Raw genomic sequence first — 16,826 nt, forward strand, 5'->3', positions numbered from 1 at the left:
TGACCAAGAGGTTTTACCGTCACTGTTGTTCCCTACCTGATTGATTAATAGAATCTTACATGGGCCTGTCAGGTGGACAGATATCTCAACCCGAGTGAAAGATTTTGGCTGGTCAACCTAATTTAAGGCTTGCCGAGGGTTGACGGTCAAAATCTTTCACGATGGTTGAGATATCCCTGTCCACCTGACAGACCCATGTTTGATTCTTTTTCTCCCATACTTAAACGAGAAATGGTGAAGAACGTCATTGTGCATAATGGTCGCCACATGTATTGATGACGTCACTGTCTAGCGCGTGTGAGCTGTCTTTTCCCTACCCCGGTATACATAAAAGACAGCGTTATCTTTTCCCTAGCAACCGCAGGATAACCCTGTCAAGTATGGGAGAAATACAAATCCTGGTGAGCTTACCCAATGGAGTATGTTGTTCCCTACCTCATTGATATACGTTCACGTGAGGGACTGGTTTGTCTGTTTCAATAATAATGTAATTGGATGGGACGTTAATCAATATATAGAGTATATATACTTGTCCATACACTGATAAGAATATGTAAATGGAAACATCCTTAGGAGGTACAGAATCAAAGTTGTAAGAAAAACCACAGACAGCCCATCTTACCCCTAGAATGAAGTCCTACTCTACATTAATTTGTTCTCGGCATCTTGGAGCCAATGACAAATCTTTAAGAAATTCCACTGTCCTTCTGACTTATGCTACAGATTGTTAGGGGCAAAATAAATACAATCAAGTAGTTGAAATTCAGTTTAAAATGTGTACAATACATAGCGAAGATATCAAGAGCGTGAATAGGTAAACTTTTGTATGGGTCTGTACAAAGGGACTTTGCACTCATTTTAACCAATAGTCACTATGTAAGTACTATAATACATATACTATTGACTGTTTGTTAGAAATTTGTGCCAAGTCCCTGTGGTTCTTTATTCCGTCTTTGCATATTACAGAGTTAGCTCCCTTGTGGATAGGTATCAATTGTTACGTCATTATTTTGTGAGCACAATTCACGTCGATTTCTCTGAAAGGTATGACGTTACACTTGCAAACGCATGATGTCGCAATTAATACCTACCCGCAAGGGTAGATAACTCTGTAATAGGCTAATACGGAATACAGAATGTCTTAAGGACATGTATTATGTTTAGAGTACGTGTATTATGTTTCAACCTTTCCTCACTGAAAACAAATTATGTAAAGCTGACATAAAACTAGATTGACAAAACAGATTACACATCCCGATACTACTGGAAAATCTCCTGTCACGACTGTCTAAACAAACAGCTATATTATATTGTACCCTGTAATACCTACTAATGGTGGGGCCTGGTTACAGCACTGTGTCTGGTATCATGACAGGACAAAATCCACTGTCATTCATGTTCAAGTGGATTGATATTGGTAAAATATGCATAGTTATCTTTCTCATGGCTGAAAATTAATGTTTTTAATTAAAGTACAGTACATGAATACCAGAAATCAAATAATCAAGTTATGCATGTCATCATTTCATACACGACAGAAAAAGCTATTATAAATTCAGGATAGATCAGCACTGTGTCTGGTATCATGTCATAGGACAATATCCAGAATGTTTATAATATAATCGCAATGTCATTCATTGGTAAAATTAAATATGCATAGTTTTCTTTTTCATGGCTGAACATTAATGTTTTCAATAAAAGTACAGTACATGAATACCAGAAATCAAATAATCAAGTTATGCATGTTATCATTTCACACACAACAGTTAAATCTAAACTTAATTAATCCAGGATAGATACTGATAACCCTATATAAACCATTCATTACATAAAACCGTATCCTATACTAATCTCCTAACGCCCACTTCTGTGTCCATAGTTACACCACAGTGAAGGATTTTAGTAACCATGACATCCGTCTTGTTAAATCTCATATTACAGTCAAAAATAACCAATGTCAGCACTTAATCAAGAAATGAAAAGAAAATTTTTTTTTTTACCTTTTTAGCTATTTTCAATGCCAGTACATTATCATGAAATGAAAAAGAAAAACAAACTGCTTGTACATGAGAGATTTATTGCAGAAGTTCAGGGGAAAGGATCTTTCCTTGATTCTGTCGCTCCATTGCCGACAGAGCATAAATGATCTTCATCATTTGAACAATAATTGGTGTTTAATCGTGTATATATATGCCTAATTAACACAAAAAAATAACATTAAATAATTTATTTCGCCTTTGGTGTATGAGCAATCATTACTTCATTCCATATAAGATATAGTGCCAAGGAATTTTTTCAGGATGCAATTAATTATTTTTCATATTTTGAACTTGAAGTAAAAATTAGATGCTCAAACTTTTCAATGGTGGTAATGGTGTAAAGTAAGTAACTTTTGTAACTAAAGAAAAATACTTAATTGTCTGCTCCTGTTTTTGATAGTGAAAACTACCGTTTGACAGCGGTGGGGCATCTGAATCTGTCATTTTTTTCATGTGGAAAAATAGTATAGGAGTTACTTCCCTTAGTCTACTACCCATAAGTTTCATGATTTAACCTGATGTGTAAAAACACTTGATTTAGTTGTAAAAGGATCCAAATTAAATCTAAAAGATAAAATTTGTATGTGAAATATGTTTTGCTTTCAAATCCAGAAATTATTACACTAAAGAAAACAATACATGTTGTAGTATTTTAGACTTAAGCTTTCAGTGGTTGGATGACATTGTCCACATTTTCTGAGATAACTAAGTTTAACTATTGAGGTATACAATGTATATATAGATATTTTTGTATGTTCACCCTTATTATTTGAACACTCTACATGGTGTTATATTCTTATTTTTGGTTGAAGTAACACCTGATTTATATAACCAATCACATGTACACAAAAGTTCAAACGTTTCCCATGTGAAAGTAGCATTAAAACTTAAGCTGATTTAGTAAAGAAGATTTTTTTCTGATTTTCTCATCAGCCTCATTTTGATATATGTGAAACAGCATTGTTTGATCTGATTGCCCAGGTAAAAAGGCAGGTGCACTCGGAGACTTTAGGTCTTTTATAGTTCTCTCCGAGATAACTGCCAAATTTGGGATGTTTTAGGATTGGCGAGACAGAATATTCAACTGATCTCTGCCTGAACTAAAATATAATTGATAAATTTTCTCAGCAGTGTGCTTAAAATACTTGATTATCTCCCCCTAGGCTGAAACTTGTCTATAACATCAGGACCCAGTTTCATGAATATTCCTTAAATTTAAAGAACTAAACTTAAAATTCTTCATAGGAAAGCATTACAGATTTTAGAAGGCTCCTTAACTTAAGATTGTTCCCTTAACATTTGTAATGCTTTTCTATTAGAAAATCTATGTTAAGGAATGTCCATGAAACTGGGCCATGACAATGTAGCAGAGGCAAAAATGTATCAAGTCCAAATTAAGTGATATTTTCAATGTTCTAAACACTAGTGGTCAGTCAGATTATCTGCCTCCATTTACTTACAATTTCATCAGATTCTGATACAGAATGTCAGAATTGTTGTATTATCCACAGGGGGGCCAACTCAATGAAAATGGATGTTGTCATACATTTTTTGTATTTGGAGGATGGACTGATGAGTATTTATGACAGTCATGTGATTGATTTTTTTTTTTTTTAAATACAAGATTTGAAAAATTATTAAAAAATCGGGATATTTACGAAATATCCCAATTTTTTATGTGACATTATTTGTACTTAACCAACACCGTGGAATCTCAAAACTGATGTTGTGGTGTTTTGGGAGAACGGAAATAGTCACTGGTCTGTGCTGTTGTGGCTAGCGAGATGTTCTGTGGCAGATACCAGCTACTACAAAAATCAAGTAATGTCAGCCAAGAATATAATCCAGCTGCAGATAGAAAAAATAAAATCTGGGATAGCATCTTAGATATCAATGATGATTTTTTCCCTTGTACTAAGAATCGAAAATGTTCTAGTTCGTGACATCAAGTCTGTTTCGCAAGTTCAAATTAATTGATTTCCAGGTAATTCAATTAATGGGTAATTCTTTCTTTCAAGGTTAATCTCTCTAAGCTATGAGGATTTCCAATTTATTTTTATTGAAGCTACTTAATTTAAGTCCAGTCTCTTGAAAAAAAAATCATGATTTTTATATATATACATGTTTAAGGAAAAAAATGGATTGAAGTGGGTTTTAATTTATAATCTGAATTGACTCATCAAGTACTTAGTTTCACTTCACAAGACATCACCTGTATGACAATAGGTCCAGTACAAAGTAATGCAGTCAGATAAAGTCTAGAACAATGTTACAGGAATGTACTCGGGCACACCTCCAGATAAAAGGTGATGAAGCCAGGTGTGAAATGTACAGGTAATATACAGGTAAACTTCTTAAGTTCATTAGCTAGGATGGTTGGACAGAGGTTACAAGGTCGTACAGTACATTTTATTGGTGACGATTTTAGTGCTTACCTGTGCTGCGTCATCATACACGTTACCTGGGCCGGGGACAGTTTACCTGTCCATTGTTATATACCTATAACACCTGTACGTATAGTAACAATGACAGGATCGTATAAATGCCCGACACTCACCAGGAAAAATCTTGGGAACCAGAGTCATTTCTCTGATCAGTTGTATCATGTCCTTCATAAACATTCATTTCAATTTCAAGTGCAATTTTAAATAGTGTACCAGGTACCGGTACATATTTCTTTTTTTTAAATAGAGTAACTAAATTATGTAAGTGAGTAGGTTAGCCACGGAAATCTCGGAAATCTCGCTATATGAGTAACACATCACATATACTAGTATACATTATACACAAGTCATGCATGATGTTGATAACCCTAGTTGTTACTCAGCCCATACTAGGCTCCTCTCCAATAACCCCCTGGACATTTCATTTGTCACTATGTACAAATGTAAGTCATAAGGTGCAGTACTGTATTTCAAAATTGACCTTTTAACTTGATTTTTGCAATTCTGGTCTTTCTTCTGAAATTGACCCAAGGAGAAAATAGCTGCAAGTATTCTATTATGGTCTTCAAGGGAAAATGTCATAAAGTCAAACCTGTCTATAAAGACCACCCAAGGCACAAGTAAAACTAGCCTTTAATGTCAAATGGTCTTTTATACACAGGAAAAATTGTCATGAAATTGACCATTTGGGACACTGAAAAAGTGGTTTTATTAAGCAGGTGGTCTTTATACAGAATGTATTTATTTTCCCAATTTTCTATGCATGTGTTTTTAAGGAAAAGATATTCAACATAACAGATGCTTCAGAAAAGGCCTGACCGGTGCTTCCCGTTCTTACACATTCCACAACCATCAATATCTTCATAACTACAAAGTTGGCATTCTTACCACAAACACATTTTTCTCCCGACAGTATAAAAATAATCACTTGATTTTTGTGTCATTGCTGTAACTCCTATATAATCTGATGTGATTCATGCTTCCATTGGCTGTAGGATGGTACTGTATCAACAACTTCTCAATAATCAATACTTCAGTAGATTTAACCAATCCTTAGATGTATACTCAGGATCACACAGACATCTGGTACAAATCTGTATCAGAATCCTCATTCAGGGATGGGCAACAAAATAATGTATCAAAATTTGTATGTCTTGAAATTTGCATCAAAGTGCATGTTTGCACCTGAAATTAATGATTGCATGGATTGCGTGTTATAGTATACATGTACATTAGAACCTGTTATAAAGGACACCTGTCTATAAAGGACAAAACTCATCAATATGATTTTGGTGCTACATAATGTACCTGTGTAGAATGGACACCTGTCTATAGAGGACAAAACTCATCAATATGATTTTTGTGCTTCATAATTTACCTTTGTAGACGGACACCTGTCTATAAAGGACAAGACTAATCAATATAATTTTGGTGCTACATAATGTACCTTTGTAGAATGGACACCTGTTTCAAGCACTAGCAGGCATAACAGGAGATATGGCAACCTGTGGTCAGTGTTCTCCCTTAAAGATTTTTTTACTGCTGGTCCTAAGGACCGGCTGCCCCAAACTGGAAATTACTGGTCCTTACAAAGTTACAATTCGTCCTTTATCTTTGTTGTTTATACAATTACAAAACTATACTAGCAAAGTATTAGTTTAACTAACAAAATATATCTGAATATCCCGATTAGTATCGTTTACTCTCATCAAGGTTGACTGAACACCAGAATATCATGAAAAACTAGTGTTTGTACAGTTTAATCTTCAACCTTTCTGCACTTCTGCTGCCATTTTTTTGGTTTGTATATATCCTCTATCTGGACAAAATTGCAGGTGAAAATACCAGCTACATGAAAAAATTGTCTGCTCGACTAGAAAGTTGTTAGACAGGCGTTAATTTCGAATGCTGCTTGTGGTTGTTGTCATCAGACAGGGTAGCTAAATCATAGAACGTCCAGCGACTGTTTGTGTGTCAGAGGTCCCAGGTTTGATCCCTGGTTTGGCCTCTACAGTTTTTCCTCTCCTGTTACAATTCTAAAGCTAGTCCAAGCTCATTTTGATATATATACCGGTAGTTCATACTTGTGCTGTCGACTCCAGGTAAACACGAAAACAAACACAGAGTTTTCAGTTTTATGTTTTATTTTGAAAACAAACCATAACGTTTGCCGAGTGTTTTTACACCTCAACAGCGCTACGTGTCCTCTATCAACGTAAAATACCTGGAAAATAAGTAACAAACTTTTCACTGGTTATATAACCGATCAGATGTCTTTAAATTAAATGAGAGAATATGTTACAATCTTACGACGATATCTATAACTAACGTACTACGCAGCCATACCATTCACACAATGTCCAATACTGTTGACTGATAACAAAGAAATAGGATGGTTCGACAGTTCTGTCACAACACCAACTTCACACTCAAATAAATAGCCTATCTCTATACTCGGATCATATCAAAAATAGTCACAAAATAAATTAAGAATTTTTAAACTTCTAACAAAACATTTCAATGTTTTAACAGTAACTCTTATACTTCCATGAAGTACGTACTTCAATTTTCTTCAACAAAGTATCAAGATTGTGCGTTTTGCTTGTTATTATGACTGATGTTTGTAAAAATCATAAAACCTCTACAAGTGATGAATTATATAACGTGTAGCACTTGCTCTAGTTAAAATACAATTGTTAAGTTTGGTAACAGGTCCCCTACCTACAATGACCAGACCTCGCATTGAACGCGAGAGAAGAGATAAATAAGTTAAGATATCTGAACATCGCCAGATACTTCATGTAAACACAACTAGACACATGTAAACAACACATATTCACACACTTATGAAATTAAAACACCACACACAGTCACACAAACAACAATTATAAAGTGATTCTGTTCTTGTATGATCATTTTCGCACACACTCGGATCAGCTCTTCCTTCAAACACATTTAACATAAAGTGCTTGGCACAACTCATGGAAACAGAGAAAGAACAATTGTTGCTTTTTTTTGTCTTTTTTTTCTTAAACGTAATTTTACCATTTTTTTTTTATCGTTCATCCTCTATGGGATATTTGTATAGACTGGCCGTGTGCTAGGAGACTCCCTGTTAGATGTTGTTCTCTATTGCTGCTGCCTTGAACAACACTAGTCCACACTATGATATGATTAAAACTGTCCACACAACATTTGTTGTCTCTATCACCTGCAGATGATATCATTCACCCCAAAAAACCCATTCAAGTTCTTCCAATCCATAGACTGGACCAGTCTATTATAGATTTTTAGGAGTGAATGAGTAAAAAATCTCCATTTAACAAGTCAATCACTCCGCTGAAGGTTCGTCAGCTTATATCAATGTTATTACCCGTAATCCTCTGTTGTACTGACGATCGTTTCTGATTTCTCTGGAACCTGTTCCAAATATATCAGCAGAGCCGATTGAGATATTTTCTCTGGCGATTGTAAGATTGTCTGTCCATCTGCTTTCCCCTTTAATAACCAGCCATGATTTTCAGTAGTCTGATAATTTCTGTTGTTATTTCTCCACTTCAGCATTCTTGGGACCAGTAAATTTTATATGTTTTTCTAAACATCTCTTAACGAAGCTTGACACATATATTGCCCAAGCTTACACAAAGAAGTCCTCTTCAGGTTCATGTAAAATAACATTAGGGACTGCCTGGTCCAAGTTCTTATGGTCGACGATGGTCATAAACCCTATGGGCAGGGTCCCTTGCACCCAAGGGTGCTGTAACACTTCCCCTGCCGTCAGACGTTCTGTCGGCTCCCTTCGCAGCAGACTTTTTATCAGACATTTTGCTTTGGATGACAACATTTGAGGAACAGTAAACTGTCCTCGTCGTATTTTTCCAAATAAAGCGCTCGGCTCTGAATCGTGAAACGGGTAACGTCCCACCAACATTGTGTAGAGCATCACTCCGAGACTCCAAATGTCGGCCGATCGCCCAGAGTAGGTGTCGCTAGTGTGTAGGATCTCTGGACTGACGTAGGCCGGACAGCCATGTTTGTCTGCCAGTCGATCGTCAGCTTCGTCCTCTAACACACATGCATCTTCTAAACCATCCAATCGCAACTGAGTTCTGAAACACACAAAACAACAGAAAATTATAGACAACTGTGTAGGTAATCACTGATGATCATTTCTACATATAGGCAATCATTTACTGTTATTTTAAAAATTTCTTCAAGTATCATTTATTTCGGACCTGACAAGTAGTATTCTTATAAATTTACGGTGTCTGTCATGCCGCTATGCCATGTGGTTGGGTCCATTTTTACGACCGTGACAGTGTTGATTACATGTGATCCGCAGGGGTGTCCTGACAGATTGTACTGTTAAATTGCATTGATAAGTAAACAAAAGAGGTGTGACTAGTTCCTAACCAAGACCTCACTTGTTCTATTTAGCAGTCTGGGGATATAGATCAGCTAGAGAGAGGAGAAATCACTGATCAAATCCCTTTCAATCATGTGAGCTACGGCGACGTAACTAAAGTACAGCACATCGGCAGTTTAGGAAACAAACTGACACCTTTTCAACATATGTTTTGATTATAGCTAGTGAGCATCATCCCAAAAACAAACACTGCCTGCAATTGTAAATGATGTACTCATGTCATATACAGCTGAAAGATACCACAAACTTTGCAACCGAAATGGCCGCCATTTTGGTGTTAGGTAATTGTAATAATAGAGCAGTGAAAAAATCCTGGGGAGAACACTGGAAATTACTTATAATTAAGTACATTTTATTTTGAAATTTTTGTCAGGTACCACACATGCATACAAAATTTCAAAAAAATGACAAATTGACAATGAAATCATAAAAAATAAGGCTGCATCTCCTGAACCAGGTACTGAATGGTATGTTCTAGGTTCATCTTTTACTATTTGTTGGAATTGACAATGAAGTATAAAATGCCTACTGTGTCTGTATATTGAACAGTATAATTTGAATTGATGTTAATTATGTGCATCTATCATGAACTCGTTCTGTGTTGTTCAGTACAGTTTGATGAGATAATGAATGGTTTCCTTGTCGTTTTTTAATTTATAAGTTAACACTTCCTAGTACCTGATATAAAACTCCAACAATATCTGTCATTTTGTTTAATGTTGAGTCATGTTATCAGAGCTGGGATGCACCGAGGTGTACATATATGTCAAACTAACAAAGTGCGCTAATTATGAAATCATCATTGTGACAGCTGAGCGCTACCATAGTGACGTGAATGCTAATTAATAAGTAACTTGATGGCCTAATTCTACCTACGACACCTGCCAAGGTAGCTACAACCTTTTGTTGTCCATGTTTGGGTGTGTCCCTCTGGGGGCTAGCTGTATGGTCTACTTAACGTTGTAATTAACCCGTACCTGTACAGGTATTTATCTACCTGGACACGTGTACACCCCACCATCACTAAGCACTTTCACGAGTTATGACATGTGCTATTATGCTAAGTCAATTTCAGGCGACGCCCTTCCACTGGTACCGTGATTGATGCTAAACATTTTCATACTGGGTTTTTAAACAAAGGATGATATATAAAGTTAAAGTCTAGGAATGCGTTGTGGCAGTAATTAGACCACGCCCCAGGCTATATCAATGTCATTACACTATAATTTCCTGCAGTAATCACTTCCTCCAGTCAATAAAGATTGACTACAAACATAGGGTCGGTGGTCAGCTGCTGGTCAATACTGGAGCTAACAGAATTTATCTAATAAATCTATTCCCATTTATATGCTGAATTTATCTATAAATTATCTTCTATTCTTTTTCTGAATATACATCGTTTGTTTCTGAATTCATTGAATGTAACCTCTAATCTATCCCCAATATTTACAGAAATCAGCAATTATCACATCGAAAAGACAATTGCATTTCGTTGTTATTCAAATATCAATTATCTGACATCAGTAGAATTACGTCACTGTGCATCGATCCGAACAAGAAACCTATAAAATTTGGCCGACTTGCTGTTCATAGCACCATAAATTCTTCTATCCATGAATTTGCAAAAATAATATTAATGCACCCCAGGCCAATATTTAAAACTCATTACTCTGAATCAATGGATTCACCAGGCTTTGCATTGTAAAGTGTTTACCGTGTACCAGACTATTTTTGCTATGTATATTTTATACCATCAGGATATGTCCTAATGGCCGTGGGTGACGTAGGCAAATGTTTCTCGCTGACGCAAGCAGCCAGTGTTTTTGTCTGCTTGAGTGATTCACAACTGTGGATCTGGGCCACAGGTACATTCTGTGGTAAACAGGTCTTAAAATAGCATCAGCCAGCACAAAGCCCGCACACCTCATATACTCTCAAATTCCTCTAAATCTTGAATCAAAATACTAAAACTTGTGTCGGCAGATTGTTGAAAGTGGGAGATAAGACTTTTTATAACTGAATGTCAGTTACAAGCTTGTGCCTGTAGTACACCAGGCTAAGGATCATTGCCGGATGGGTGGGGCCCAGTTAGCTCGCGGCAAAGTAAATAGGAGACAAGAGTTACTTGGGCGTTGTGCATTTACTACAAACTTTTGGGTGGAGCTACTTAAATTTTTGCAGTGGAGCAGCGGTTTGAATGTGGGGGTTTGGGTGGAGCTCGGTACAACACAATGTAGAGTTACCACTATATTGTAGGAATGTAAAGTTAATGTAGCAATGTAAAGTTAATGTAGCACATCATAGTATGTAAAACAGATCTGTAGGCTCCCGTATCTGGTAATCAGTCACACCCAGGACTATATAGGACAGAGATAATGCTAACTACGCAGAAGTCTTTGTTAGGACAGACTTGTTTGTCTATGATAACACATTAGATTATATAATTGGATGTTAACTCATCTGTTCATCCTGTTTACCTAATAACACTTAATATACAAGTGTACCACCCATATTTCAAGGTTGTTGATTTGTAATTTAGTGCATTATTAAATTCTTGCTATGTTGTTTAAATTTTGTGTTTTTATTGTTTTCTGTGTATACAAGTTTGTTGTATTGTTGTTCAAAATTTCCATCATTTTCTGTGTGCATGATTTTAATGTAATGCCTTAAAATTTGATATTCACCTTTCTGGGTTTTTGAAAACAAACTTGCGAAGTTTCAGGTCTCGTAGCACGATTCCATTTTCGTGACAGTGATACACGGCGTCGGAGATCTGTTCAAACAAACGACTAGCTTCTTCTTCCTTCAGACGCTTCTTCTGGCGCACATATGAGTGTAAGTCGCCGTAATGGCGCTCAAAAAACACATATGCTTTAGTCTCGCCCAGCGTTATCTCGCTGATGCTGCTGATGTTGGGGTGACAGTCCACCTGCCAGTACGTTTCAAGCTCCTCCCGGTATCGATTGATCGGGAAAATCTGCAAGGACAGAACAACATATATAGCACTGCTTACTGCATACACTAGAGAAAATATTAAATTTTGTGTGTCACTCATGAGGTAAAACTGGGACAACATTGCCTCAATTACTAGGCTTGGAACATGTAACAATGACAGTATTAGCGAGACTTACTCTCTCATTATACCAATTCAGGCAGTGTAATTCTATAAAAACAGAAATGCCTGCATCAGTACCATGGAATGTATGACGACAGTGCCCGATATATATATAAACAGACCCTAATCTGACTATCTCCAGCCAAATATAAATTCTTGATGTAATATTCAAATTTATGGCTGCATCAGTGAGTCATACAATGTGGGAGTTCACAGATGTATTGTTGGTATTGTTTTTTTTTTATTGTACTGTCATTGTTAGTTTTTAACAATTTATTCAGTATTTTAAAAGCCAGCACCATATATCTGACATAAGCCAAACTGCAGACAGCAGTATAACAAATAGTGCCCAGTAAAGGTTGTGATGTTGTAAGATATTGGAAACCACATCTACCAGAGCCAGCCCTGTGATGTTATTCTAAATCTCATTTTCCCATCACAACATTGATTTTAAGCCCATTCACTAAACACCAGCTATGCTGTTCCCGCTTGCTGCACTTCCATAAATTCCGACACACAGAGAGGACTTGAGTCCTCAATGAAAGCTTCTGGAAGGGAAACAGCGGCAAGATGGGGAAAAAAAATAATCAATTCTGGGAACATCCATTCAGTGGAATGTATAGCGGAGAGCTGGTAATATCACCTGCTGCTGTTACTGGGAGACTTAGCACTCCTGTGACTAGGAATAGCTCGCAACCCAACACTCCCTCCCCCTCCTCCCCGACATTGATCATGTATCACCCCTCCACATCCACCATTCCATCATACCACTCCTAGTTCTCAAGACATTTTTTCTTTTGTCAGGAACATATTGATCCATGAACAGAGTGTTCCTTTTATAACTATTCTAAATGAGCAATATCATAACATAAATGAAGATCAATATTGGGTTTTTTTAACGTTTTACTTTGAACTAGTAACTTGACGCATAACCATAAGACCATTATAGACAGCTTCTTCATAGTAATTTATTATAATTACAGCATATAGCTAAATAAGGAAATAATACTTTAACGTATAGATCAATATTTTATGCTTACTATAACATATTACCTCAAACTACTTCCTTCTCATGTCACTACGGATCAATTCACAAACACCAAATCAATAATATTAAATTTTAGTGTACAATAGACGCAGTTTAAAAACTGTATTTCGGTTCGGACTAAGAGGAAGTAGTTTTTTTGATAAGTAATTTAGGTCACTGCCTGTAAAAGCTTCACGATCAACCCACTTCCTGGTCGACACTAATAGAATTGTCACAGGTAAGACTAGGTTGTGTATTGCTTTTGATCAATACTGCAATCGTCCGCTACACCTTAGAGTATACCAGTAGTGTACCATCGTGTCCTAGCCGTCCGCTACACCTTAAACATACCAGTAGTGTAAAGTCATGTCCTAGCTCAGGACTCCATACCATCAGGAAGTTGACTGTCACTTCCCGTTACTTACAAAACTGATAGGGTTAGCATCAGTTTGGGTTTTTTTAACACAAAAGATTTTTACGATTTTGCTGACAAGCATAAATAAACCTGGGGTTAAAGATCTACCAGGAACTTCAGTTTGATTGCATAAACATGTCTCATGACAGGATTTTGCATATTTATGCAAAGACATAATATAAATGCAATTCTACTAAAATTAAGTAAAATTTATACTGGTCACAATTTGATGACCATTTTTCCCTCCTCCTTAGGAACAATAGTTCTGTGTACCCCGCCAAAGGAACAAAGCCCTGTGTTAGGAAGGGATGACTCACTGAACCAGCCAATACCTGTGTGTACCTGTAATCAATGGTCGGCACACCTGTCCCAACACAAGGCCATGACTCGGATAGCTGGGAAGCAATACTGCAACGTAATAGATAATATACATATGTAGCTGCAGATGAGAGCTAATGATGGTCTACAGACAGACACATGTGGTGGACTGCATGAGTACACCACCAAAGACAATGCCTATTGTTTTGTGGGCTTGATTAGGCCAGACAAGGAAATGCATGGCACCTGGTCTCCCACACAAAGACTTGCAGCATAATACAGACCTAACAAAGACCTTAGGAAACAGGAGCAACATTTACTGCATCACATCTTCAAATTATTGAAGATGAATGAGAAGTTTTAACTGAATTAATGCTTTACTCATTAAACAGTCTAATTTTAAACTCCCAATTATTAATGCAGCATCTACTGAACATGCCTTAGCCCTTTGTTCAGAGCTGAAGGAGCATGTGTTCAAAGATAAAGGCATATAAGTTAGAAAAGAAATTTTCTTTTTTCTCACTTATAAGCCTTTATCTTTGTAAATTGAATAAATTCCAGAAGTTGTTTACACCTTTCACACTATCACAGCCCAGAAACATCTGTGTGAGGGATATAATGCCGTAGACAGGATCTACTACTATATTTAATACTACGCATGAAGTAGTCGTGATCTATTTATAAACTACTGCACGCGTTACTTCTTATATCATCTCGTCATGATGTAGAATATTCTTAGCAGTTAGCGCTGATGGTGAACTCTCCGACCCCTATATTACTGGTGTAGGGATTAGATCATTTAGGGAACATACATCCTGTTACCCTGGGGTAGATATCCAGGGTCGTGACACATGCTAATCACCTTTCCACATGTGGTAACATCTGATCAAGACTTTGGATGTCAAAGATGCATTCATTACACTGATTCATACAACATTCGCAATTAGCTAAAGCATGCATACTTTTCAACTCTCAATTAAAACTAAATTTGCCTGCATTTTTCTTGAAAACTTTCAAAATACCAACCTTGCAGACATATTCATCCTTGGTTTGCCAATTCACAGCTTTGTAAATATCCCCTTCAATTTGGTCCAATAATAAATATTTTCCAATTTTGGAAACATTTGATTGCTCATATTTCTCTGGAAAGAGGGGTTGTGAAGGTTGGAGATCTGGGCTTAGAGCCCCTTGTACCCCTATGTTCGAGTTTGTATCATAATAGTCTTTCTTTCGTGGCCCATGACTCGGTATACTAAGTCTGGGCCGGCTTCCTGTAAGGCTCATAAATACTCCGTTCTCTCACGAAAGGATGTGACAGACTCCAAGTGTTTCTTAAAGTGATACAATATTTATGTACCCTTACACACAGTGATACTTTCACTTGACAACAATGCCGATGAACGATTGCCTCTTTGTTTTTGGTGAGTCAGACAGAAGGTGGGCCTCCCGTGTACAATGAACAAAGCAAACTGATGTGGACGATGGGATGAATCAAAACGCAGTATGGGTGAAAGATGGTTCTTTGTCCACGTTAAAATGATACACAAACTTAGACATGAACGCCGATTAAAACGGAATGTTCAATAAAATTACATTAAATTATGAAACTCCAAGATATCACAGACGGTATGGCAGATTGACGTAGTACTGTTATAGCGCGTGCAGTCATTCCAATTCACAAGTCAAATTCATGGTCCTTTGTCACAAAAAACGTCTATTTCATTTCCCTAAGAGAGTGTGCTCTTGCTCAACGTGTCTAAAGTTGAGTAATTATTGCGATGTGTCCGTCAACGTGTTACAACAGATGACGAAATTCGTGTGGCTCGAGTACTGATTACTCAACGAGCGGCTTGCTTCACCTACCGGCTATTACGTTGTTGTTAAAAGTCTTGTTTATGCTTGTTTTACAGCATCAGATGTTGGTCAATATTCTTCCGTGTGTTCTTCTTTACTTTCCGGTATCCAGCACACTCTCTTTAGTTCCTTGGGAAGGGCACAATAGTACCAACCCTCCCCTCAATATCCTTCAAGGTATACGCTGACTGAAGTCGCCATTGTGCTTATTGGCAACGTGTATTGCAAACCTATATTACGATAAATTCATCCGCGTAATTTGCGACGAAACACTATCTCAACATTTAATTATGCAATATAGTCTTTATATCAAAAACAGATATAAATTATGAGTATCTTAGTCACTGGTAGGTTTCAATACTCAATTTTTAGAGCTATGCAATCAGACACACCATGTGCGTAGAAGGACTATTTTTCCAAATCCGCAGTACGTTATTCGTCATTCAAGAAAATCGTTTTTCGGAACTCCTCGGGTATATTCTACCAATTTGAATATAGATTTTTGTAGAACCTTCTCCATTGGTTGAAAAGTATTATGACGACAGGGGGATTCCTTGGGAAACACTACTCGTATGCCCATATATGGATAAAGGGTGTTCGCATATTTGACCTGTAATCGTGACGTTTCGCCACGTCATAGCTTAGTTTCATAAACTACTACAGTGTTTCCTTGTGTTGCGAAAACATAGCAGTAGTAATCTGTTTACAGCTAAGAATAAGTTTGGAAATCATGTAGTTTGTAATGATAAACAAACAAAGAGTCTGGTGATATTGCAGTTGTAAAGACAATGATTTCAATAACTTACAAATTAACATAATTAACGGTACATTAACATACATGAAATCATATATATATGATATGACAAAAATAAATGTAATTTTAATATATCTACTAGAAAATTACATATGATCAGAAGAAAACAACGATTTATTCATATTCTAAAACGATTTTGGGTGGATATGAAAATTATATCTATACGCTGAAATATATAGAATTTTATAAAATGCAAATCAGCTCATTATAGATCTGGATCATTTTTTATTTCATACCCATTTATGTATCAACGATTTTTGTTCAGCTGCATGAATATACAATTTTATAATATTTATGATCGGACAAACTCAAGCCGGGATAGTAACAGACCTGCTTCTCAGGCAAAATATTTGTATATTTGTGAATTGATGTAA

The 16,826-nt window shown here is 36.5% G+C and overlaps 1 protein-coding gene across 1 annotated transcript; it reads right to left on the reverse strand.

Moving 5' to 3' along the window:
• Positions 1–6,609: 6,609 nt before the first annotated feature.
• On the reverse strand, positions 6,610–15,881 carry LOC138309096 (tribbles homolog 2-like). The gene is made up of 3 exons (XM_069250236.1): positions 14,811–15,881; positions 11,594–11,886; positions 6,610–8,592 (listed from the first exon to the last, which is right to left on the reverse strand). The coding sequence occupies exons 1-3, from the start codon at positions 15,066–15,068 to the stop codon at positions 8,121–8,123; spliced, it is 1,023 nt and encodes a 340-aa protein (XP_069106337.1). The 5' UTR covers positions 15,069–15,881; the 3' UTR covers positions 6,610–8,120.
• Positions 15,882–16,826: the final 945 nt, after the last annotated feature.

The sequence above is a fragment of the Argopecten irradians genome, chromosome 15 (genome assembly GCF_041381155.1).
Source record: "Argopecten irradians isolate NY chromosome 15, Ai_NY, whole genome shotgun sequence".
NCBI lineage: Eukaryota > Metazoa > Mollusca > Bivalvia > Pectinida > Pectinidae > Argopecten > Argopecten irradians.

Coding starts and splice junctions, on each gene's coding strand:
- LOC138309096 (XM_069250236.1), bottom strand. CDS start 15,068: ATGAGCCTTACAGGAAGCCGGCCCAGACTTAGTATACCGAGTCATGGG. Junction 11,887..14,810: donor AGGATGAATATGTCTGCAAG/GTTGGTATTTTG, acceptor CTGTCCTTGCAG/ATTTTCCCGATCAATCGATA. Junction 8,593..11,593: donor GTTTTCAAAAACCCAGAAAG/GTGAATATCAAA, acceptor TGTGTGTTTCAG/AACTCAGTTGCGATTGGATG.